Genomic DNA, 27,059 nt, shown 5'->3' on the forward strand with positions numbered 1-27,059 from the left:
ACAAATGTGCTGCATTTATACACAACGCAAAAAATTAATAAAACGTGCTGCATTTTCTCACAATGCAAACATTTTATGAAAACGAGCAACATTTTCTCACAACAATATTTCCAGGAGACCCTAAAACATGACGGACTTGGTTATTTATGGTTATTTAGGCTTAGAAATATTGAAGACACAGGAATTGGGATATTAAAATAAACATACAAAAACTTCACATTTCAAAGATTAACTTCACTGAGCAATAGTCACGGCTTTGCAGCATCTGTCAAGTTTTTGGATCCTCTTAAAACATTATCGTTGTTTTTTTTTATGTGTGAGAAAATGCAGCGCGTTTTATTACTTTGTTTGCATTGTGAGAAAATACATTGTGTTTTTTCAAATTGTTTGCATTTAGAGAAAATAAATCGTTTTTCGTAAATTGTTTGCATTGTGAGAAAATGCAGCGTTTAGTAATTTGTTTGCGTTGTGAGAAAATACAGCGTGTTTTTGTGAATTGTTTGCATTGTGAGAAAATGCATTGTGTTTTTGCAAATTGTCTGCATTTTGAGAAAATAAAGCGTTTTTCGTAAATTGTTTGCATTGTGAGAAAATGCAACGTGTTTTATTAATTTGTTTGCGTTGTGAGAAAATACAGCACGTTTTATTAATTTGTTTGCGTTGTAAGAAAATACATTGTGTTTTTGCAAATTGTTTGCATGTTGAGAAAATAAAGCGTTTTTCGTAAATTGTTTGCATTGTGAGAAAATGCAACGTGTTTTATTAATTTGTTTGCGTTGTGAGAAAATACAGCACGTTTTATTAATTTGTTTGCGTTGTAAGAAAATACATTGTGTTTTTGCAAATTGTTTGCATGTTGAGAAAATAAAACGTTTTTCGTAAATTGTTTGCATTGTGAGTAAATGCAGCATGTTTTATTAATTTGTTTAGGTTGTGAGAAAATACAACGTGTTTCATTAATTTGTTTGCGTTGTGAGAAAATATAGCGTGTTTTCATAAATTGTTTGCGTTGTGAGAAAATACAGCATGTTTTTGTAAATTGTTTGCATTGTGAGAAAATGCGGCGTGTTTTATAATTTGTTTGTGTTGTGAGAATGCAGTGTGTTTTATTAATTTGTTTTTGTTGTGAGAAAATACAGTGTGTTTTATTAATTTGTTTGCGTTGAGTAAATGCAGTGTGTTTTATTAATTTGTTTGCGTTGTGAATAAATGCAGCGTGTTTTATTCATTTGTTTGCGTTGTGAATAAAAGCAGCCCGTTTTATTAATTTGTTTGCGTTGTGAGTAAATGCAGCGTGTTTTAATTATTTGTTTGCATTGTGAGAAAATGCCGCACGTTTTATTCATTTGTTTCTTAAAACTTATGGTTTGAAGATTGTGTGGCGAAATATAAAGATTGAAAATGACAAAGTATTTTGTTGATCCAATATGATCTTTCAATATAGTGTAAATGACTATTAAATACTAAATACTATTGTAATATATCGTTAGATAATTTTACAGTCTCATTAGAATGGATTATAATTGGTTTTTAAGTTTAACATGCATGATGTTCTTTTGCCTGTTATTATTTAATTTAATTAATTATATGAATTAAGTCTTTTTTCTTTTAATTTTAGCATCTGTAAAGAGCTTTTAAATGTACCTTTAAAGGTGCTTTATAAAATAAGGTTTATTATTATCATTAGCTTTAATTTTGCCTGACCATATTTTTAACTATAGATGCTATGTGTAACTAAATTCCTTAGCTTAAGTCTGCGTTAACATAAATGAACACACAAGGCTTAATGTTGCCTTTATATGTACAGGTACAGAGTGCCAGATGAAGCTCTTATCCCATTTGCTAAAGCAGATGAGAGAAAAATCAGCAGTTTGAGGAGCAGAAGCTACATCACCTGTCAGCCCACGTGGGAGAGAGAGGTGAGAGACACTTTTTTTCATTGTAACATACAAATGATTCTATAACTGCAGGTACATTGGGCATTTCAAAATTAACTATAAACAGCAGTTATTTACAATATCTTAATATAAGCATATTCCATTTTAATAATTCACTGCTTGCCAAACACAAATTATTTTACTTGTAGGGATTTTTTTAATAGTATTGATTAGGGCTGCATGATATTGGAAAAATCTAACAGTGCGATATTTTTTATGTTGCCATATATATTGCGATATATACAAATGACTTAATATCTCTATTTGGAAAGAATTTATGATATTAGATCGATTATGATTATTCTGCAGTGAGAGTGCATCTCCATAAAATCTAATAAACAAATCTATACGTTTACCCGAACACATTTTCAGTGCTATTTCAGTGCATTTCTGTATTTGCATTGCATTGAGTTGTATTTTCATGCACATGTTTAGTCGATGAATGATGGATTAATGTTTACTATTTGCATCTCTTTAAAATCTAATAAACTTTTTGGGGTCTGTGCTTTTGCAGTGCATTTCTGTATTTGCACATGTTGTGAGTATTTTTATGCATATTTATCTATAAATACAATCAAGAAAAAGATACAACAAAAAGAGTGTTTTATCTTTCCCCTGAGTCTGCAAGTATTCAGGTGAATAATAAAAATAAATATAATTCAATTGAATGAATTGTTGTTACAAGTGGTACAATTTCTTATACCTCCATGCTTTTAAAATCATTTTACAATTACAGACATCAAAAACACATGCACATGAAAAAGTCTAATTCAAGCTCAACATTGCATGCACCGTGCTGCCCTTTAATTGCATATGTATTTTAAACAGTCTATACATTTTAAAAACTGAGATCACATTTCACCTGTGGATGCATGGACACACATAAAGAGAGAGAAACACAAGCTCTCCTAATCTCTCACATGCATAAACGTTAACTCTTGTTACCCTAAATGCATAAGGGATTGACAATTTTACTATTTTTTTAGCTAATAAGTCCACATGCTAGTGTAAATACCTGGCACTGGTGAAATCAGGATTTAAATGTTTAAATTCACTGCAAAGGCTTTTCCAAACCTGTTTGACTTTTTCTTTCTTCTGTTGAATATAAAATATGATGTTTTGAAGTTTGGTTTCAAGTCCAAATGTCTAAAAATATTGCAAAACACATTGTCTTGTTTTAAGAAGTAATATATCAAAACTAAGTGAGATTTCCCTTAAAACAAGCTAAACAATCTGTCAATGGGGTAAACAAAAGAATCTTGTTTTTCCTTCTGGCATAAGATTATTTTGCTTCCCGCATTGGCAGATTATATAGCTTGTTTTAAGGAAAATCTCACTTTATTTTGGCATAATGTTTCTTAAAACAAGACAATATGTTTTGCTTGTCTAGAAAAGGCTTCTTGATTTTAGAATTTTTAGATATTTGGACTAGAAACAAGACAAAAAAAATCTAAGAAAGAAACACATTTTTTGCAGTGGAATGTGTGATCGTAAAATATTTAGTTTTTGCTTTTAAATTTATGGGAAAAGCATTGACAGCTTAAGAAAATACTGTACATGTAAGATCTTTAAAGTATTTAAAGTAAGCTGATCTCAGGTATTATCAGAGAGAGAACACACCTTTTAATAATTTGACAGTTAATATTGGCAAAAGAAAAGTAAAGTAAAATATTTTGATTGCACAATGATAAGAAATCATGATTTTTCGGCAATATAAGATCCTTTTTTACAGAAAAAAATTTATCAATATAGCATGTAACATCTTGTGATCTAATAAGATAAGTAACATTTTAAAAATAACAAAAAATCTAACCTTTTTTTTATAAAGCTGAAATGAAATGATTGTTTTATATACCAAATGTACCTGCAATTATAGAATCACCCGTACACTCAACAAAACAAGATAGTAAAGTAACAAGTAAGTCAATATCCTCTGTAAATGTACCTTGACACACATGTGCGTGTTTCAAAAGGAAGTGCATGATATAACATTTTGATTTTGGTCATTTCACAGGTTGAAACGATGCAGAATCTGAAGCGGAAAGCAGAGATTCAGTGTTTGGCGTCCATCGCTCCTCATTTCCTCACGCGTGTTTACCTTCCGAATAAACTCCGCTATGGAGGCTGGATATGAGCATCTGCTGCCCTCTGCTGGAACATACACGCATGTTCTGCATGATTGAACACAGTTGTGAAGGTGTGTTGTCACTTAATTTTAAATGAGCTGTTCTTTCACTGTAGTGCGAGTTATGAGCTTGAATACGCCATTAATCACTTGATTTCTGTTCTCTGATGTCACATATTTGTTTCTTTGGCTTTGGATGTAACGCAATAAACTAAGCCGTTCCATTTAAATTTATTGTTATTTATTATAGGTCACTTGAAATTCCTTTTAAAGCTTTTGAAACACTCGAGGATGATTAATGTTTACAATAAAGAATAAAAAATACTTTAACATAAATCAAAAGATTTATTTTTTGCTAAACTTTTTACAACACTTCACAAAAAAATGTTACAGAAACACATTCTCCCATGTACAATATAAAACATGTTCTCCAATTTTCACACAGTACCTTTGTAATCACCTAAAAGTTAATTTAATTTACTTATTTTAAAATAGAAATAGAAGTATGCAGAAGTATTGTAATGAGATGTACAATGTTTGATTAGTTTTACAATACTAAAATGTCTGCATGAACACTTTGCATATGCAGGACTTTTGCCAGCTCCCGTGCGTAGTGGAAAGCAAACGCCAAAAGGTGCAGATATCAATAATGAAAATGTATTTATATGAAAATGCTTACCAAGCGTTTATTAAAAATACCTTAAATGTTTAGTTTACAAAACCTATATCTTTATGTTTTGCATTTTAGAACTCAATAATTAGAGGCGACGCAGTGGCGCAGTAGGTAGTGCTGTTGTCTCACAGCAAGAAGGTCGCTGGTTCGAACCTCGGCTCGCCTCAGTTGATGTTTCTGTGTGGAGTTTGCATGTTCTCCCTGCATTCGCGTGGGTTTCCTCCGGGTGCTCCGGTTTCCCCCACAGTCCAAAGACATGCGGTACAGGTGAATTGGGTAGGCTAAATTGTCCGTAGTGTATGAGTGTGTGGATGTTTCCCCAGAGATGGTTTGCGGCTGGAAGGGCATCCGCTGTGTAAAAACTTGCTGGATAAGTTGGCGGTTCATTCCGCTGTGGCGACCCCGGATTAATAAAGGGACTAAGCCGACAAGAAAATGAATAAATGAATGAATGAACTTAATTAATAGTTAATAAGTTTCTTTAAACATATGCTTTTAAATGATGATTCATGTTTAATATGGAAATGATTCATGAAACCACTTTGCCTTTCCAGTAATATTTATTTTTATAGATATTATAATGAAGGAGTTGTCCAACACTTATTTACCTTTTTATGAAAATAATTGTGTACCTTCATTTCATTTGTACCATAAAAGGTACAGAAAAGTATCATTAGAGGTCTTTTCTGTACCATATAAGGTAAAACTTTTACAAAGTTACAAAACTGTTTCTTAAGGAACATTATTTTTACCACCGTGTAGTAGCACTACCTACTGCGCCACTGCATTGCCTTCCCTTTAATATGCTTTACTTAAATATGACAGTGTTCTATTTTAGTATTTTTTCACATTGTTATCCTGCAATGTCCTAAACTTATAACAAGTTGCATTGGTATTTTATTACAGTTAATAATAGAAAATAAATGGCAGCAGCCTTCCAACTAATGTGTCTTAGGCTAATCACATCTCTTCATCTCTTTGAAAAATAAGGCTTATTTTAATTTTGCTGGACATCTGCTCAGAAATGCAGGGCTTTTTATCAGTTTGAGTCTAGAAGTATTATTAAGTTGCTAATCGTTGCCATCTACATTTTCAAAATAATTAAAAATTCCTAAGAGAGTCTGAAAAGTTAGCAAGAAAACTTTCACGTTGTCAACACTGCACCAGAGGGCGCTGTTTTATGTTTTATTCTACAAGGTTTAAAGGGATAGCTCACCCAAAAATTAAAATGTCCTTACAATTACTCGCACTCGTGCAAACTTTGAGTTTCTTCTGTTGAACACAAAAGAAGATATTTTGAAGAATGTTGGCCATTGACATCCATTGTAGTAATATAGTACTATGGAAGTTTTATACAACATACCTTAGTGTATCTTCTTTTGTGTTCAACAAAACAAAGAAACTCAAACAGGTTTGGAACAAGTGGAGGATGAGTAAATGACGACAGAATATCTTTTTTTGGTGAACTATCCCTTTAACCCTATAAACTACTGTTGCATTTGATTTGATAGGCAAATTATTAATGTCTCTATCTGATGAACATCAACAAGTTTTGCTTAAAAGCTTGTGCACAATATACTACATGCTTTCAGTGATAGTGTATACTATTTTAAAGCAAGAAACAATATTTTTTATAAATGTAATTGTAAAAACGTCCCGCATCATCTTATTTAAGATTTTTTAAAGATTTATTTTATTTTATTTAAAATGTATTGGTTTATAATGCCTCTATGGCACCATTACCTCTTAATTCTTTTCTTTTATCAAAATACATTTTTCATCTACACCATCTTCATCTTTTGGTTTGGCGGTTAAAAGTAAAATATGTGAAACTACATGAAGTTTTTCAATTCTCTTTTTCATTTTGTGGTTTCATTTTTTATTTTTTTTTCTCATTTCAACCTTTTTTATTTCTATTCATAAGTGAGATGTATTCAGTGCATTTTCTGTTTGTTTTTGTTTTTTGATTGCCTAATTGAGTGTTCATATGTCTTGGGAAGGCAGGAAATATGCAAATATGTTACTGTGATCATGTTTATAGGCCCCGTTTACACTAGTACGTTTTAGTTTTAAAAGGGCATTTTAGAATGAAAACGATCAGTGTCCACACACCATTTTACCCAGCGTTTCTGAACAACTCTCCGTCTACACCACACCACTGAAAATGCACATCACGTGACCACACACACACACAATGACACACACAGTCTGGCATGCACTGCAGTATATCTAGCCAGATGTGAGACCTGTGCTCGTCGGACTGTTCATCAAGGATCTATCTCAATTTATTTGTTAAACGAGATATTTAATTCATCTTGTTGACTATATCTAACGACATATTCCCAGACTTTGGTCATTTGAATCTATAACCTGTTGTCAGATAATGTGTTTTGGCTGAGAGCAAAGATAAGGAAATAATGTAACCACGTACATTCCGTATATTGACTGATTGTTTGCTTTTATTTCCTATAATGTACAAACTCATGGTATGTTATAACTTTAACTGTGTGTAGGCTACTGAATATTGAGGAAAAGCCCCAATCAGATGTCTGCAGCCCCGCCTCCGTTTTCAGATGTCTCCATTTTCCCCCATCCACACTAACGCGAAGTAGCAGCGTTTTAGAATGAAAACGGCCTCTTCAGCGTTTTCAAAACTCTCCGTTTTCGGCGCTCAAACTCCGGCGTAGTCTGCATGGATGGCGTAACCGTAGCAAAACTTAACTGTTTTAAAACGAAAGCGCATTAGGGTAAACAGGGCCTTAGTGTATTGCATAGTATTGCACGTTTGCACCTGATACGAGACCCTTGTGATTATTGTATTCGCCAGCTACCAAAGTGGTTTTCTATATGTTAATTGTTTGATACCCCTTTTTCCATAATTAATAAGGGTTATTTATACATTATTTATATATTTCTATATTTTCTTTCTAACAAACTAACCGTACGTTCACACCGAAAGCGGCGAGAGCGTCAAAGTAGCCGGAAGTCATTCATTTTCAATGAGAGCCGGCGGGGATAAGCGGCGATGAGCAGCGCGGCGCGTCTTCGCCGGCGTGAGCGTCGAGGAGAGTTGAAATAAAGTCAACTTTATGGTAATGAGCTATGACGCGGTTCGGCGGCAAGCAATCAGAATGAAGACGTCCATCGCTTGATAGCAGTTCAGAGAACACAGACCTGTGAAGTTTGGTTCCGACCACAGTTGTTCCCAAGGGTTTGATTATTGCGGTCGCCGGATTTCCAATTATTTACAATTTTTTCCTACAGGAACATACATTAAATAAGTTACTGGAGAGTTACTTATGTTCATTAATGTTATATAAATTTATCTTAAAAAAGCGGGAATCTCACGCGATGTGACAGTACAAAACAGTACTGCTGCTTCAGGATGTTTCAGACATATGGACACATATTGGATAAAAAGAGCAAAGCCACACCACACGCAACTTTATCTTCCATTGTTGTATGAATTTGATAAGAAGTGCGCAACATTTTCACGCTAGAAACATGTTTTATGCAGGAATGTAACTGTTATGCTGCAAAGGCTCCTTTAAATATGAGATCAATGTAGCGAGTTTTGACGCTCTCGCCGCAGGAGCTGAAGGCAGAGAGCGTTGTCGCCAGGGCGGCAAGAGCGACCTTGGACGCTCTCGCCGCTTTCGGTGTGAACGTACGGTAAGGGTTACATTAGCATTCAGACATTCCTTTCAGTCAGCTTCTTGTGTTCACAGTTACTCCTGTTGAATGTGGTTCATTCCTCTCGGTGGTATGCTGACATTACCCTGGACACTCTGGCTCTTTATAGATCACCAAGACTTGCTGTCTTGGTCACAGATGCGCCAGCGAGGCATGCACCAACAATCTGTCCACTTTTAAACTCTAATATGTCACACATAATGTTGTGTGCATTGCAATATTTTGAGCAGAACTGTGCTATTGCTTTGCTATTTTAATCTTCACACTCTGCTCTTACTGGTGGTATGTGCAATCAGTGAAGTTTAGCCACCAAGCTGGTCAAATTTAGTCACAAAACTCAATTGGCCAGTGAAATAAAGGTAATTATTTCATTATCATTTAAGTCCAACCCCTGTAAATACGGTCTTTGTAATGTGTTTCAGCAATACATTTTTAACATTTACAATGAAATTAGAAACAATTCCCGGAACTCCCATCAAATGTATTTAATGAAATATGTACATTATTTTTTAACATCACATTCATTTATTATGAGAATTAAGACTGTCAAGTTATTGGGCTGTTAGCGTACGTCTTTGAACATCAGTTTCAACACTTATAAAAATGCTGGGCAATAAATTTGTGTTGGGACAACATAAAGGACAATAAATGTACAAATTCAAGTGGATTGAATATAAACAATTGGGTTGCCCCCACTCCCTGTACCCCCTCCAAAAAAATAATCAATTAAAAATAATTTAGCATTTTAAATAAGTTAGTTGAACAAACATCAAACGTCATCTGAGTGAAGGATTTAATTTAGTCTACCTCTAAAAATGTTTAAATCTGATTAAATTTTGCAGTGAATGTCTTTTTGAGGGCAGTCGGGGGTTTGAGAAAGCGAACACAGACATTTGTTTGTAGACAAAGGGTCTTTAAAAGCCTGTCAGCTTTCAGACAGAGGTGTGAACATCTGCATCTTCAGAGAGTGTGAGGCTCGATCAGCGTTTTAACACTCGAGCTTTAATCCTTCACAATGACATGCCAATAATGTCTCGCTCTTCTCGGTTATTCTTAACTAAGCTGTCAACAGTGGTACTGCACACTCAAAAAATACATATTTTTACTGCTTGTTTAAACTACTTATTAAAATTGAGTTGAATCAACACAAATTTTGAGGTTTTCTTTGAGGCAACTTAAGTGTTTTATGTTCAATCCGCTTCAATTTTTTAAAAAACAGTTAAGTTAGCTTAATCGATTTGGGTTGGGACAACATGAAGGAATTATGCGGAGCCCAGCATTTTTTACAGTGTAAGCTGGATATATGACGTCTCAAGATGTTTTACTAGCCGCACAGTCTGTGTGGGAGAGCACTGGGGTCAAACAGACTGGAGTGAAGACAATAAGAGCCTGCCTGTGCCTCGCTCAGACTTACACCATTGTCAGTGTGGCTTATTGGACTGACAGATATTGGACACTGGCACTTGGCTTTGTGAGTGAAGCTCATTCTGATGTAGAGAGAAAGTAGACCAGAAGCTGTACGTTTGTCTTTGGCTCTTGTCTTTTTTATTTTTTTATTTTAGGTGTTTTTGTCCTCAGTAAATGAATTTATAGTAGAATTAAAACCAATTATGAATCGAAAACTGAAAAACTACACTGGAAAATAAAACAAATTAAAGCCAAATAGAACTGAAATTGAATTATTTTATTATATTTGAAATATTTAATTATAATTTGAAGTTTAAAAAAATAATAATTCCAATATTGTAATAACATCTTAAGCGCTTCTTTCTTTACATTATAAAATTTCCACATTTAACGATTTCTTTCTTATCTGATTTCTTTAAAAATCTTCACATTTTAATCGATATATGATATAAAGTGGGTCTCAGACCAGACAAGAAGCACTGCATTAAATTCTATTTTCCCTTGCCATATGACAATTTCTTTCATCTCAGTATTTTCAACAGAGTTTCTGATGGTACTAGCAGTTACACAGTCTTTCATCTTGTTCTAAGCTTGAACAACTAAATGAATGCTTAAGTCTATTTAACTGAATGTATTTGAATTACTTTACAACATCGATGCTGTAAAAGGGACCTTGTGAAATTAAAAATAGTCACATTAAGCTTTCACCGCAAGTTTATCATTGGCTGAAAAACATTAGCTGTGCATATATTCCAAATGACCTACCATAATAGTATATAATACAAAAATAACAGTTTTGTTTTGTACATTAAAAATATTAAAAACGGATATACCCATGTTATTATATATGTTATACCTATATTACCTTGTAATAAATTAAAGCTAACTAGAAATATCTTACATATTTACAATAAAACTGAAATAAATATTAAATACAATTGAATTAAAAGCATAAAAACTAAAATAAAGCTAAAAATGAAATGTTTTTAAGGATTTTCTAAGAATGAAAAATAAACAAGCTGTCAAAAAAGAATTGAAATAAAACGGGAAATGTAAAAATAAAAGCTCATTTAAAAATATTTGTGGTCAAACTCAGTGGTTAACACTGTTGCCTCACAGCAAGAAGGTCACTGGTTCGAGCCCTGACTGGGCTAGTTGGCTTTTCTGTGTGGAGTTTGCATGTTCTCTCTGTGTTGGCGTGGGTTTCCCCCAATAATTGTGGTATTGGTAAATTGAATAAACTAAATTGGCCATGTGTGAATGAGTGTGTGGGTGTTTTCCAGTACTAAGTTGCAACTTGCGGCTGGAAGGGCATCCGCTGCATAAAACAATGCTGGATAAGTTTTGTGGTTCATTCCACTGTGGTGACCCCTAATAAAATAAAATGAATTCATGAATGAATACAGTTGATTTGCCATATATATATGTATGCATGCCATTTTTTTTTTTTTTTTTACATTTTTCCCAAGTGATGTTAAACAGAGCAAGGAAATTTTCACAGTATGTCTGATAATATTTTTTTTCTTCTGGAGAAAGTCTTATTTGTTTTATTTCGGCGAGAATAAAAATAGTTTTTAATTTTTTCATAACCATTTTAAGGTCAAAATTATTAGCCCCTTTAAGCTTTGTTTTTTTTTTATTTTTTTTTTATAGTTTACAGAACAAACCATTGTTATACAATAACTTGTTAAACAATAACTAATTACCCTAACCTGCCTAGTTAACCTAATTAACCCAGTTAAGCCTTTAAATGTCACTTTAAGCTGTATAGAAGTGTCTTGAAAAATATCTAGTCAAGTATTATTTACTGTCATCAATGCAAAGATAAAATAAATCAGTTATTAGAAATGATTTATTAAAACTATTATGTTTAGAAATGTGTTGAAAAAATCACTCCGATATACAGAGGCTGGGGAAAAAAATAAACGGAGGTGCTAATAATTCTCTCTTTAACTGTATATTACATGAAAATATAAAAAAGCATATAAAACTAAAAATCTTACAAACTACTTGAAATGAAATGAAACTTTGTTTAGAATAAAGCTAAATATATATTTTAAATGGCAAATAATTTATTTTTAATCGAAACTTTTTACAAATAAAACTAAAATGACATTAATAAAGTACAATTCAAAGAAAAGCTATACTGAAAATAATAATAATTGGTCAAATATTAAAATCGGCCTACTATAAGTGTACCAGAAAACAACACCTATTTTGGCCAAAAACTAAATAGCATAATGGATAAAAAAATTAAACATTAAAACCATAGTAATGTTGCTTTGGCAGCTAAAAGTAAAGTACTTCAATAACTCAACCTAAACCTGAAATTTAATTCAAGTTATGAAATATTTTTTTATTAAATTTTAATAATTTAGCAAAGAATAAAGGTGAATAAAATCATTTAAACTATAATTAAAATGAAAGCATCAGATCAAGTATCTAAATATATTATACAAATGGATTTAAAATATACTAAAATAACTATATTAAAATGAATAAATGTATCATATGTGCTATTTCATAGATACACTTTCAGAAATAAAGCTGTCAATGGGGTGGTACACCTTTTTAAAAAAGCATATTTCAGCACTTTTTAGGGTACATTGTTGACCCTGTTTGCTAACTAGTACCATTTGACAGGGCACCACTCCAGTGACAGCTTTTATTTCTGAAAGTGTATAAGCCCAACAAAAATATTGGAATTTTTTTCTTTTCTTTTCTTTTTTTTTTTGCATTAAGCAATAGAGACACGTCAGATCATCATTTGAGGACCACTTGCAGTAGTACTGTAGTCGCATATAAACGCTGAATGCATTAATAAGATACAGTCAAAAAAACACCCTCTCAAGAAGATCTGTCATATCTGTCCTTCCTGCAACTATCTTTAAATTGTTGTTCCTGTTTTGTAGTTGAGATGTGAGAAGCCTTCAGGCCGGAGCTGCAGTTCCTGTGAGCAGAGCGTCAGGGTGTTAATGTTCCCACATGAGGCTTCGCTGTCCATTTAAATGACAGTAAGAGAGGGTCCGACAGACTGGTGTTGAGCTCTTTGATGCAGAGCCATTGATCAGCCTTCACGTATCAAACTGACACCTGATAGACTGAGGAGCACCACATGGGTCTATTTAGCCTTATATCAGGGTCGCAAAACAGCTTGAAAAATGCCAACAAAATGAACAGAAATTACACTAAATTAAAGACAAAAACAAAATCCCTGTGCACATTTAACGCTGTAAAATACAGTACATATTTCAGTTACGCATTTAACCTCCTAACTATCACTGTCCCTTATTCTGTAAATTGTTAAAAGACACATTTAACCCCGTAACTATCACGGTCCCTTATTTAGTACATTTTTCAAAGTTTTGCTCAGGACACGGCCTGGTCCAGGGTTATGGATACCTCTAGAAGTCCTCTATGGTAAACATCATCATTCATATGTGTTGTTCTTGAGGTCCTCGGAGGTTGGCATCGTAATGGAAAATAAATAAAATAATTTAAACTACTATGAAAATTAAAACTGCAAATCAAGTATCTAAATAGTATATACAAATGCATTTAAATAACACCCATTTAACCCCGTAACTGTCACTGTTTCTTATTCAGTATATTTTTTAAGGTAACTCATTTAACCCTGTAGATCTCACCATCCTTTTTTTGGTAAATTCTTAACAGTTACACTTTTACCCCGTAACTGTCACTGTACCTTATTCTGTACATTTTAAAAGTTACACAATGGATATCAAATACAGAACATAAAAGGAAACAATACAAAACTAAAGTAAATAAACCAAACCAAAACGTAAAAAGGGGGGACTGGGGTTGCTAATATCATAGCCGTAATTATTATTTTGTCTCGTTACATGTTTGCTAGCATTGTGGGTTGCAGAAATGTAGAGATTTTCCACATTTATCAAAATAGATTTCAATCCCTCCATGTAAACTGTAGGAGAGTTTTTCCAAAAGCTGCAACTCGTCCTAAAACTCCACTTGAAGATCGGAGGTCTACTGGAAGATTTCCAGTTTTTAACAACCACCCGTCTGCCTAGCATAATGCAGCTCTGTATCCACTGTGATTCAGCTTTATTTGTGTGGTTTAAGGGTATGTATAAGCCAAGTATGTATAAGCTGGATTAGTTTCTTACATTGATATTCAGTAAATATATTCATTCATTAATTCATTTTCTTGTCAACTTAGTCCCTTTATTAATCCGGGGTCACCACAGCGGAAAGAACCGCCAACTTATCCAGCAAGTTTTTACGCAGCAGATGCCCTTCCAGCCGCAACCCATCTCTGGGAAACATCCACACACACATTCACATACACACTCACATACACACTCATACACTACGGACAATTTAGCCTCCCCAATTCACCTGTACCGCATGTCTTTGGACTGTGGGGGAAACCGGAGCACCCGGAGGAAACCCACGCGAAGGCAGGGAGAACATGCACACAGAAACGCCAACAGAGCCGAGGTTCGAACCAGCGACCTTCTTGCTGTGAGGCGACAGCACCACCTACTGCGCCACTGCCTTGCCCCGATTCAAATTCATGTATGGGCCATTTAAGGCAAAGATTTGGCACTTATGGCACAATGTAATCTGAATGTGAGCCTAATGTGGCCCATGTGGAAAATGGTAATTTTGGCCCAAATGATGGAGGACAAGTGTGGGCCGCAGTTTGCCACATTTTTGCCTTGCTGGGTCTAAACCTAAAGTGGTTCACATAGGTGCAAATATGGGCCAGTTATCTTAAGACATATGTGGGCCACGTTTGGCGAATATTCGGCACAGTAAGCTATGGCTAATGTGGCTGTGTGAACCTATATTGGCCCAGAGAAGATATGGCAAATGTGGCCCATTTATCCTAAAACAAAATGTCTTTGGACTGTGGGGGAAACCGGAGCACCCGGAGGAAACCCACGCGTAGGCAGGGAGAACATGCAAACTCCACACAGAAATGCCAACTGAGCCGAGGTTCAAACCAGCGACCCAGCAACCTTCTTGCTGATGCGACAGCACTACCTACTGCGCCACTGCCTAGCCAGTAAATATATCGTAATTGGAAAATCTCGCAAGTGTTTCTGGTTGAAACCTAAAGTGGTTTTAAGGTCTTAAAATGTATGGAAAGAAACTTTTAAAAAGTCTTGACAGGTATTGAATTTCAACCTCTGATACACTCTGTAAAAACTTGTGAAGTTATCTTAATGGATTTGTGTTTGGACAACTTAAAGGAATTATGTGGAACCCAGCATTTTTTTTTAGAGAAAGAGTACCATTTGACCCAACATTGAGTTATGACAACCCAGACCTTTTCAGAATGTGGTTGCCACAGTGGTCTGAATAACAAAACGATTGTACAACACCTAGGCGAGTTAATAATAACATAATTTAACTTTACTTTTAAGATTCAATACTGCATAACGCTGAAGTGTAGAGAATATGGCCCAACTTAAGATACTAGCAATTTCATAGGCTCGAAACAAAGACAGGCAGATATACAAACAAACAGAGACAGGTGCAGTTGAACAGAAGGTGAGGAGAGGAGGAGAAGCTGAGAGCGCGTCACAGACAGAGGAGGAGGAGTGCACAGCACAGCGTCTCTCAGCAGCGGCGGCGGCGCACTGGGTAATGAGCTGCAGCAGCGCGCGGTCATTCAGTTGTTCACCTGCCGTCATTGTGTCTCCGGCCATGGACTAGTCTAGCGGACGAGTTTGCACACGAGGAGACGAGCCGGAGCCACAGTCGTGTTTCCCAGCCAAAGGACTGCATCTACCTCGCTGCCTTCGCAAACGCCGCAGACTAGCTGAAGAAGCGTTTGTTATTTATGTTTATTTATACTTATTTATAACATTTCCCATTTACATTGCACTGAATTTCGAGCACAGATGCTTCTACATCAGTTCGTGAATGGGACGTTGGAGACAATGTATCCCAGTATTCAGAAAGACACGACTTTCACCAAGATCTTCGTCGGCGGTTTGCCGTATCACACGACAGACGCGTCGCTCCGCAAATACTTCGAGACTTTCGGCGACATCGATGAAGCGGTGGTCATAACGGACCGACAGACGGGCAAATCCAGAGGATACGGCTTTGTGAGTAAAAACAACCGTGTTTGTTATTGTTGCTTTTGTTATACATAGGCTTTGTTTAAATCAAGATGTGTTTATTTAAAGGAAGCCTTTTGTTTTTTATTGTGTTTACTCTTCCCATTTCAACCAAATTTACTTGTTTAACAAAGACTGTGCGCTAAGTCGGTCATGTTTGTTTCTGTCATGGAAGTTTAGAAAGTTTTTGATTATACAAAGAAGAACAAAACGCTGTTGCACACCAGCGAGTATGAATCATAGAATGATTCATTCATAAGAGTCGAATAGATGAACCGATTTGCTAATTCATGAGATAGCTACTCTTTAAAATGAAAGTGAAAAAAGAAGAACCTAAAAAGGTTTCACAGTGATGCCATACGAACCTTTCTGGTTCCTCAAAAACATTTAGGTGTTCAGAAGTGTTTCAAATAAAATGTTCAAAGGATATTTTAATAATCAGTGGTATGAAAATGCTTCATGTAGCTTATGTTCTGCCATATCAATATCCTTTTTAAAATTGGTTTTATATTCGCACATTCGTTCATTTAGCAGTTTATATTGTTTATCATGTTACTTTGAATATTCGATCGGAATCAGCATGCAAGTATGACTTCTAAACAATAACACTATCTAATTGACTATGAATGCTGTACTTTGAGTCATTTGCTGCTAACATGATTTCCCTATTTACAATTAACAAAGAATACTTTATTGAAATTATATTATTAAGGAGAATGTCTAAATATCTGGATGTAAAACCAACTTTACCTCTATCATAATGACATGTTCGACCCCTCTGTGAACCAAGAACTGGTGATAAGTAAGTCATCATTGTAGGCTGACTACAAGTTACTTTTAACTTACCTCATAATGTTAGACAAATACATGTTTTCGACTTCCACTAGACAGTTTTTATCATAACACATAGAAAATAAGGTAAACGGACCGTGTTGTTACTCAAATAACTGAACTGAATTTGTTCCTAGAATCGGTTCGTTGAGCGAGTTGTTCAAACGAGCCGACTCCTGGAAGTGTCTGAACTCCCATGTTTGGCTCGTGCGGTCTCCAGGTGACAGCGAGCCGTCGCGTGCCGCTGGCGCATGTCTTTGTTGCCGTTCCGAGGAACAAAAGCCATTGTGGATCTACAGCAGATGTTTTTAACGATCGCCAACATGACTCCAAATTGCCTTACCGAATATCCTAGTCGCAAATGATGATCTGCGGGCTTATTGTGAGCCCTTTTTAATAGGCCTAAATGTTTCCCACCTAGTCCGATTTAGTGCTGAAGGATCTTAAATGTAATCCTGCGATATCGAGAGCCTTTCAGGGGCACAATATGTTCTTACATTGCATCGCTCCACAAGTGTGTGCGAGTGTGATGTCGAGAGTCACATGTGGGGCCATAAGTGGATTATTTCTGAAAAAGCATGTCATCAATTATCTTCTTAGGCTCTTGGATGAAGTTTTGAAAGCAGGGTCTCAGATTTCTGTGAAGTGGCCCCTTTTAAATGCTTGTAAGTGCGGTTCAGGGGTTTATCTGCTGCAAGGCCGACCTCTGCTCACTTAATATGGAGGTTAGAGAGGCCTATAATGAGTTCATTCGAGCATATTTGACAACAATCATGTTTTTAAATGAGTGGCTTTCTTTGTTTTTTCCATTACTATGTTTTCACTGTACCTCTATAAACAAGCCTTGATATATTGTGTTGTGGTGGTGAACACAATAAGGTAATGTTACCAGACACTATGTGGCTTTATGTGCTTTATATGGCATGATAAGTAATATTATTATTATTATTCACCTAGGTGGTGCCTTTTCAAAAGGTACACATTTGGGTCCATATTACTTTAAAGGTACATCAGAACAAAGGGCTGCATATTGGAAAAATTTGACATTGCGATAATTTTTTTTCTTTGAAATAAATATTGCAATATGAATACAATTTCAGCAGATGCTTGAATGGCTCTATTTTGAATGAAATTAATTGAGATCAGGGGGTGGCATGCGCAAACTTTTTCTTATGAAGGGTCAAAAAGCAAAGTGGATTGAGGCTAGTGGGCATTATAGGTAAATGTAGTTTCCTAAATATAAATGTATTTTTTTAATATTTAACAATGACTCAAAAACATTGCTTTTATATTAACTAATACAGTGTATTTTCACATTTTATTATTAACTTTTTTCAGTAAAAATAAAAACAATCTAATTTATAATAAAACTACACTCGTTTGTGCCTGGATTTGCTCACCAATGTCTTCTGCTCTATTCATTGAGTGACGGTTTTTAAAAATCTGATTAATTTACAACATCTAATTGAAACTTTTCTTTTCCCAGAGATGGGTTGCGGCTGGAAGGGCATCCGCTGCGTAAAAATGTGCTGGATAAATTGGCGGTTCATTCCGCTGTGGTACCCCGGATTAATAAAGGGACTAAGCCGACAAGAAAATGAATGAATGATAATTGAAATTTTTCATTTCAATTTGCTTTATTTGTAGCTCAGCAATAAAACAAACAAAAGAATGTTATGGTAAATTAGAAATGACGATCTTTGTGTTGAAGACATTCGCCCCATAACTGGAGAGTCAAACCAAAGTCAGATATTCTGTTACAGTAATTAAATAATCTACAAATCTTCATTAAATAAACTAAAATAATCCCAGCTTAACATTGCAGATCCTGCGATGTGACTATTGTGAATGCACGCATTGCGATATCGACGCTGAAATGATATATTGTGCAGCTCACAGTGTAAATATTAGCAGTGTTGGAGGTAAGTAACGCGAGTTATGTCATATTACTTTTCTTAAGTAACCAGTCAAGTATCACATTACTTAAAATAATTAAGTAATAATATTGAAGTTACTCTTTAATGAATGTAATGCAAGTTATTTTTTAGTGTAATTAGTGTAAAAAAATACATTTCTGAATTAAAATGAATGTGGTACATTGAATCGCGCACTCCATAAGAGAATATGCTCCCCGCAGTAATAGACAGAAATTAAGATTGCAGACCATAAAAAAAATAACCAAGTAATGCAACCTGTTAATTTTTGGGGGAGTAACTCAGTATTGTAATGCATTACTTCCAAAAGTAACTTTTCCCAACACTGGATAGTATTATCTAAAATGTACAGTTTCTGTATCTGAATATGTACAACCCCAGTGAGAGATCCTTTATCTTTATTTCTGCATGTGGATCATATTCAGATTCCACCCTGTATAACACCAAAATACTATATATATATATATATATATATATATATATATATATATATATATATATATATATATATATATATATATATATAGGTCAATATTTTTTAAAAATGCAACCTCAGAATTTTTAAAAATACAACCTCAGAAATAAGTAAAAAATAAGTTAGGCACTCCTAATCAAATGCTTCATTAGCAGATCATCACAGAACTGTGCAAAAAATAAATAGAAATCCAAGACTCATCCGGAATGATCAGAGAAAATGATGACTTTGAGTAATGACTGCTAAAAGTGGATCTACTGCATCTGAATCATAAGGTGTCCTAATATTCTCACCACTTTTCCACATACATATCAAAAAGCAGTTGCTGACATAAGACAATTACCCTACTCATAAACCAATATACACAGATGGATCAAAAAAGGACAGTCATTTTTCTGCAGCAATTTCAGGGTCAATCACACTACGGCATTCGCATTTCAGATCAAAGCTCAATTTTTACAGCTGAAGCTCTCCTTTTAATCACTGGAACACGTTGAAAATGCTGAAGAACACAATTTTATTATTTTTCAGACTCAAAATCTTGTCTACAGACATTGAACTCTTTTAAACTGGAGCATCCCATTCTTATTGACATTTTTATCAAAGTGAACGAACTACAGAGAAGGTTTTATAATAGTCTTTTGCTGGATCCCAGGACATGCTGGACTATTTGGAAATGAACAAGCCAACAAAGCCGCCAAAACAGCTCTAGCAGGAAAGCTAAAGGAGTGGAAAATCCCACCTTCCGATTTAAAGCCACTAATAAAAGGCTATATCATAAACAAATGGCAAACAGAATGGAGTCAGTGCCCAGAAAATAAACTTTTTGATATTCAGCAAGAAATAGGAAAAAAATCTAATTTGTAAGTTGAGACACGATGAGATTGTGTTTAGAAGATGCCGCATTCGACACATGAGACTCACACATGAACATTTACTCAAGGGAGAAGAACCCCCAAAATGTCTATATTGCAACAAAAAACAAACTGTAAAACATATTCTTGCGGAATGCCCTATTTTTAATGTTATCAGACAACAATTTTTATCTGGAGAGACTTTAAGTGAATTGTTTTTAAATGTGAATCTTTCTAAAATTGTAAAATTGTTATCAAAAGGAAACCTTAAAAAACTGTTTTAGATTCTTATCTTATTATCATTTTTATTATTATTATTTATGTATTTTACCTTGGGTATTATTTATTGCTGTTAATGATTTTTAATTATTATGAAATTTTTATAATTATAAAAAAGTGTTATCTATAAAATGTAAAAAAAATTTATTTAAATATTGTAATTTTTTTTTCTTTTTTTTGCCATGACATAGCCATAGAAGCTGAAATGGCAATACAATTAAAACTTTCTCTCTAGTATTCTCACCCGTGTTTTTTCTGTCTTGGTTTTATTTATTTTTTTGAAGGGGTAGTTCACCCAAAAACTTTCTTAACCTCCCGCAAGTGATTCCAAACCTTTATGAGTTTCTTTCTTCTGTTAAACACAAAAGAAAATATTTTGAAGAATGTAAAAACCTGTTGCAATTGACTTTCATAGTAAGAAAAATAGCACTATTTTTCAAAATAACGTATTTTGTGTTCAACAAAAAAAAAAGAAAAGAAAAAAAAACAGGTTTGTGACAACTGAAGATTGAGTAAATGATAACAGAATTTTCATGTTTAGGTGAACTACCCCTTTAAATAAACAATGACACAATGGGATATGTCATGTTCATCTGAGGTTTCAAAAGTGTAGGACCAGCCAAGGACCATGCATTTTTTATTGTCTCTTGATATGGAAAACTATTCAGTTCAATAGGGTGTGCTAACATTTTCACATGACCTGCTGTTAACTTTTTATGTCCTGATAAGGAGAAATGGAAAATTCATGAGATGTCCTAACATTTTTATTTGTTAACATTTTATCATTATTTGTTTTACAAATGTGGCAGTTTCACATCTTTTAAAAAGTAAAAAAAATGTATACATTTCTTAATAGTTTCTTTGGTTTGTGGGTGAAACATGATCTAAACGTTGACAGGTTTGGTGAGTTTTGCTTATTTTGATCTCTTTCCCCTTTTCTCTGTTGGTGTCTGTGCTCATGTGTTACAGAACTGTGCCGTTGGTTTGTCGTCAAAAGCAGTTGGAAAGCACAGATAAGACCGCACACTTTCACTTCATGCTTTTTTTTTTTTTTTTTTGGAGGTCATCCTCTGCCAAGGTGTAAACAGGCACAGTAGATTAACCACGACAGTGAGAAAGGGAAGGAAGCACACAATTTGGGTAGCTTTGCCGTAAATGACAATGTTTAATGTCCAGGCTGTGTTGGTGAGGAGTAACAGAGGTTGGTTTACCAGAAGAGCTCCCAGAAGACTACAACACAAGCCTCATGTTTTCCCAACACACCCACTGAAGCTCGTCTCCTCATTTACTACCCTGATTCTGTGACTATGACTGAGATAATAACATTTTTTGTGGTTGTTTTGATAATTGCTTCTAGCACAACTTCTGCATTGCTCAGGTGCGATTTTTACACAGACTTCAACAGTGTAAAATCTTGATGGTTCTGTGGGTCTCGTCTATCTAAACTGATCTTTAGTATTTTCTAATGGGTTCGAGTCAGGTGATTGGTCTGGGCCATTCTACAGCTTGATTTTTCTTTCTCTGAAACTATTTGAGGTTCCTTGTCTGTGTTTTGGATCATTGTCTTGCTGAAATGTCCAATGTACTGATGTACTGTAGATGCTGGACTGAAGCAGCTAATATTAATTTACATTGACGAAGGGCAGAGGGTTGCTGAAGAACTACTCAGAGATTTCAGCTGCTGTCTGGGCTTTCACTGCCTTTCTACACCTCCCTTTCTTCATGTGTTTATTAATTTTTCCCTGTGTCATTTCATTTTATAACACGACTTAATTATTAATCTAATTAGGTTTGTTCTCTTTTCACATGTATTTATTTAGTTGTTATCAGCATCCAGTGAAAAAAAGCTGTCAAAAGCACCTTTAGAAATGTGTTTTTTGAGAAACATTATGTGCTGAATACTTGTGTCCCCCACTGTACATCATGATGCTGGAAAAAAACATTACTTCAAAAGTTATAATAACAAAAATGACTATAGCGCTTTGTGTTAGGGTTGGGTACAGAAACCCAGTGCCATTATAGCACCGGTACATTTGTAACCGGTATTTACTGGACCGAATCAGCATATGAATTTCGGTGCATAATTTCGGGGCCACTGGTGCTGCGTCAAGGACATAGGAATCATCAAGGGGTGCATGTACACATTGTCACACCATCTCTAAACATTTAATTCTAAACAACTTTAAGGAATACGAACAGGCGATGTCTGGAACGGACGCACGCAACACACACAGTACATCGCATTCAGTGAACGAGAGCGACTCTCTTCAGATCAACATGTATGATCGCGTTCATCAAATTTGCTTTAACTAAGCGTTCTAAAGTGTATTTTACAAGCAAGGATTCTGACACAGCAACGTAAAGCAGATGCTTTACAAAAGTTGCGTGTAAGGGGGAAACACGTCAGACTTAATGACACATTTGAGGGCTCATGGAATCAACTTACAGGCAGAGGAAGGCACTGTCTCTGAAAGCTTGCGACATCATCTGGCACTTTCAATGAGTACTTTCAAAGCTCCGATTTTTAATATGATTAATACAATTCTCTAATTAAGAGTCTAGACCACCATGTACACAGGACCACAGACACCAGGACCACAAAAATGAATATCACCTAAGATTAATATATGGTTTCCATTAGGGCTGGACAATATATTTTTAGCATTGATATCGTAATGTGCGCATACGCAATGGTGACATCGCAGGATATGCAATGTTGAGTTGATATTACAGTTTTCCAGGAACTACAATTGCAAAGTGTAACCATAATAAAGTGAAAAATGAACACTTGCATGTGTTTTTAGGGCACTCTAGTTTGTGTGGGAGAGTTTAATGCAGGGGTGCCCAAACTCAGGTCGGAGGGCCAATGGCTGTTTCTCAATTCCAAGAACGCAGAGAACGGACTTGTGTTCTTGTGGAGACCGGTCTTGCCAGGTGTCCTCAGAAGAACGAACTCAGGAGACCGCGAGGACAGAGCGTTCTTCCTGATGGTCACGTGACCTTCATGCGTTTTAAATAGAAATTATTTAAACATTAAAGCATATATACAACGATTTATTGTTTTTCCCCTCTTAAAAATATATACTTTGCAACAAAACATTATAAATATACTCTCCACAATATAAATAAAACACATTTTAATACGAATTTCAGCAAACAAACACCCTTAATGTGTTTATTCCTTTATTAAGATGTTTATGGTGATGTTTACTTTCACCGTTTCCTTTACGGAAACTCCTGAGGTAAATAAATGATATCTCTGAACTTTTATAATACGTCTAAATAAAATGCTGCGCTTCCCACCTCCAGTCGCAATGACTTCTGGGACTTCCAGAGCGAGTTCGGTGCTCAAGTCTGCATCAGTGCGTCCTCGATATCAAGATCACATCCGGGAAGTTTCACGCGTCCTCCGTACTTGCGGTCTTGAGTATTGGATCTGAACTTAGGCAGCTGATGATGACGCGAGACCGCTGAAGAACGCATATTGAGAAACAGCCAATGTCTTGCAAACTTTAGTTCCAACCAGATACACCTGGGCTTGCTAATCAAAGTCTTACTAGGCTATCTAGAAACATCCTTGCAGGTGTGTTGAGGCAAGTTGGAGCTAAAATCTGCAGGACACCGGACCTCCAGGACACCCCTGGTTTAAAGCATTCAAGGAACAAGAAGTTTTAGAGTTTGTAAGGTTAAATTTATATAATTATTATTATGATCAAGACTATGCAGTGCTGTTTTACTTTTTATCATTTAATTTCTGTTGCTAAATACTTAAAAAAGACTCCCTAGAATAATGTAAAGCACTTTTTCACTTGTATCTTAGATCCATTGTGTTCATCAATGGTTGAAATTAGTTTAATACATTTTATGTAAATGATTCAATACCCTCCAGAATCATCTCAGTCAAACTGATATAATCAATTATTCCCAAATAGAGCTATTAAAGCATGGGTCTCGAACTCTGAAGTGTGCATTATTTTGTAATAAATCCATGATTCTGAGTAGGATGCATGATATATCGACAGCTATATCTTTATCGGCCAATAAATGCTATTTTTAATGTTATCGTTATATCGTTACCTAAAATTAGGCCGATATCTTTAAGCTGATAGATTTCGTAATTGTACTAAACTGCCTGCCTCACGCATGAGTGGGTCGAACTTGTTCAGACTTGTCTGGTACACTATAATGACGCTTTCCTCACATTCCTCAAAGTCTGTCCTTTCTTTGTGTAGTATTGCTGTGCGTTGTTAACTCCGTAAGTAACCATATTCCTTATCATTAGCTATGTTTCCATCCAACTATTTTTATGCGCATAAAAAAACGGTTAATGGAAATGCCATGATGTGCATAAATTTTGAAAACGTGCATAAAAAACTAATGCACATAACTGAGTAGGATAAACTTTTTATTTGATAAGAAAAGATGCGCATAAACTACAGTGGAAACACTTCTACCGCATAAATTCCAGCATGCGTATTAAAAAAATGTCGTGATTTTCTTATAAGAGATCATGTGATGGTAAAAATGTGTGTAAATAGACAAACCAGCAGGCCGAGCACATTGTAAACCATCTGAAATGTTGTTTTGGTCATTCTAAAACGCCTTACCATTTCAGTATTAATGTTATTATAGAATTATTGACCTCCAGAATCAAGAGCATCTGTGCTCTGCCTCTGACACCTTCAAACGCCACCGCGCGTTCCCTGCATATCAGCATTGCCTTCTGAGGCGCAAGTCATTTATTAGATGAAGAAAAGATTGACGCAGCTTCTCCAACTGCAACAAATTCAGTTTTACTGTTGATATTTGGCGCCAGTTAATCGGGAAGTGATGATATTGTTCGCTTTGACTCGTTGGATGGAAACGCTGCTTCATTCGCATGTCTTTTATGCGATAATCCAGTTTTGCGCATAAAGTTTATTCGCATTTTTGAATGGAAACATAGCTATTGTAGATATGTTTGATAGTGTCATTGTGTATTTTGGTTTAAATCGCCTCAGGAAAAAATATTAAACACGTAAACATTAAGTGTGTCACGATCCTCCAAATCCTCGATTCGATTACATTTTCGATTCTAAAGTCACGATTCGATTTTTGTTTATTAATAATGAATTAATTAATGACCAATTAATTATTTGTAGCCTACCGTTTAAACTACCTGACCTGCATGGTCTTTGTTTTACCCATAAACAAATCATACAGTAAATGAATAAAGGCAAGATACACACATAATTACCACCTGTCAATCACTTTTTTCTGCGGGATTCGTGAATAGGCAGTGATCTGTATCGTTATAATGGCGTCGGTAAAAAAGACGCACAACCAACAGGAACCAGCCAACAGTATCTGAGGTGTTCGCTAAAATGACTAAGTACAAGTGAGTGAAAGATTGAAGCAGTCCTCTGACTGCCTGAACCTGCTGTCTCGAGCGCATGGCTGTGTGTGTGTGTGGCACATGATGTGCATTTTCAGAGGTAGAGAGGAAGGAGGGCTGCTCAGAAATGCTACACGCCACTGTGGATGTCAAATCTTTGTCGTTCTAAAATGCCATTTAAAAACAAAGACAGTGTAAACAGGGCCTGAGTGTGTACTTTTCGCGAGCGGATTTGCAACGGGGGCGGGCGGAGGATCGCTATGCCGGTGTTGTCTATCGGACGAACCGTACGTAATACGTACATAGCAGAGCTTGCAAAACTGTGTTTTTTTTTTGTCGACAACACGAACGTTGTCAACATAACTCAGTGGAAATCCAAAATGCTTACACACTGGCGACTTCATTGAAAGAGGAGAGGATTTAAGTTCTGTCGACGGGTCTCCTGCTTCTGCAGTTTAACAAGCACTTCAACAAGCCTGTTTTTTTTCCCGCTTGGCAAGCCAAGCTGATGGGGGTGTTGCAGCATCGACGATTCTTTTTTTTTTATTCTATAATCGAAATTGAGCATAAATTTCGATCGATTTAGATTAAAAATCGAAATCGTGACACCCCTAGTAAACATAATAGCATTGATGCACATGTGCTAAACAACGCATTGGGTTTGTAATCTAATATGGTTATATGTTATTATTGGTGTATCGGCATATTCAAATTGATTATAACGAGCGCACGGGATGTCTATCAAGATTCCAACAGTGGTTAATGATAAACCTTTATTGATTATTTTTATTTTTTAAATGCCATTTTGTTATTTAACCTATTATTTTTATGCAACAGTCAAGTTGGATGTTAATTTTTTGTACGAAGAAATGGAAATAATTTATTTTTGGCATGCTGATTTGTGTAAAGTTGTGAATTTAGGTCTATATATTCACCTTGCAAATTTTAAATTAGTGCTTTTTTTGCTTTAAAGTATGCTATTCAGTTTATTAGATCAGTTCAAACTTTTAATGATTTTTTAAAAATAAAATCAGTTGTTCACTGTATAAAAGTACAACATTTTGACTGTTTACATTAACCACACTGAACTGAGCTAAACTGAAACTTAAACACTGAAAACTGAACTACACTGTTTCAATTTACTATGATCTTCTATGTGAAGCTGCTTTGACGCAATCTACATTTTAAAAGCGCTATACAAATGACCTATATATCGGTTATCGGCCTCCAAACAGAGTTATCGGTTATCGATATCGGCCCTAACATCCATATCGGTGCATCCCTAGTTCTGAGTCAATTATTCCACTTGTTTTATGTTTACCTCACAAACGACATTACTCAGATGTTGTATGTCAAGACATTTG

At 35.2% G+C, this 27,059-nt stretch overlaps 2 protein-coding genes across 8 annotated transcripts in view; both read left to right on the top strand.

The window, feature by feature from the left end:
• Nucleotides 1–4,398, top strand: part of spo11 (SPO11 initiator of meiotic double stranded breaks) — a 29,827-nt gene extending 25,429 nt beyond the window's left edge. For 5 of the 6 annotated variants that reach the window (XR_012398282.1, XR_012398283.1, XM_073938213.1 and 2 more), the window contains 2 exons: nt 1,808–1,919; nt 3,952–4,398. Coding sequence is in view for 4 of the 6 variants with exons in the window: in XM_073938213.1 (XP_073794314.1) it covers nt 1,808–1,919; nt 3,952–4,071 (232 nt within the window). In the remaining 2 variants the exon portion in view is untranslated. 6 annotated transcript variants of the gene reach the window in all.
• Nucleotides 4,399–15,405: 11,007 nt separating this feature from the next.
• Nucleotides 15,406–27,059, top strand: part of rbm38 (RNA binding motif protein 38) — a 199,313-nt gene continuing 187,659 nt past the window's right edge. Inside the window, 1 exon segment of one of the 2 annotated variants that reach the window (NM_001110127.1) lies at nt 15,406–15,936. In NM_001110127.1, the coding sequence (NP_001103597.1) occupies nt 15,727–15,936 (210 nt within the window). In that variant the 5' untranslated portion in view covers nt 15,406–15,726. 2 annotated transcript variants of the gene reach the window in all.

The sequence above is a fragment of the Danio rerio genome, chromosome 23 (genome assembly GCF_049306965.1).
Source record: "Danio rerio strain Tuebingen ecotype United States chromosome 23, GRCz12tu, whole genome shotgun sequence".
NCBI lineage: Eukaryota > Metazoa > Chordata > Actinopteri > Cypriniformes > Danionidae > Danio > Danio rerio.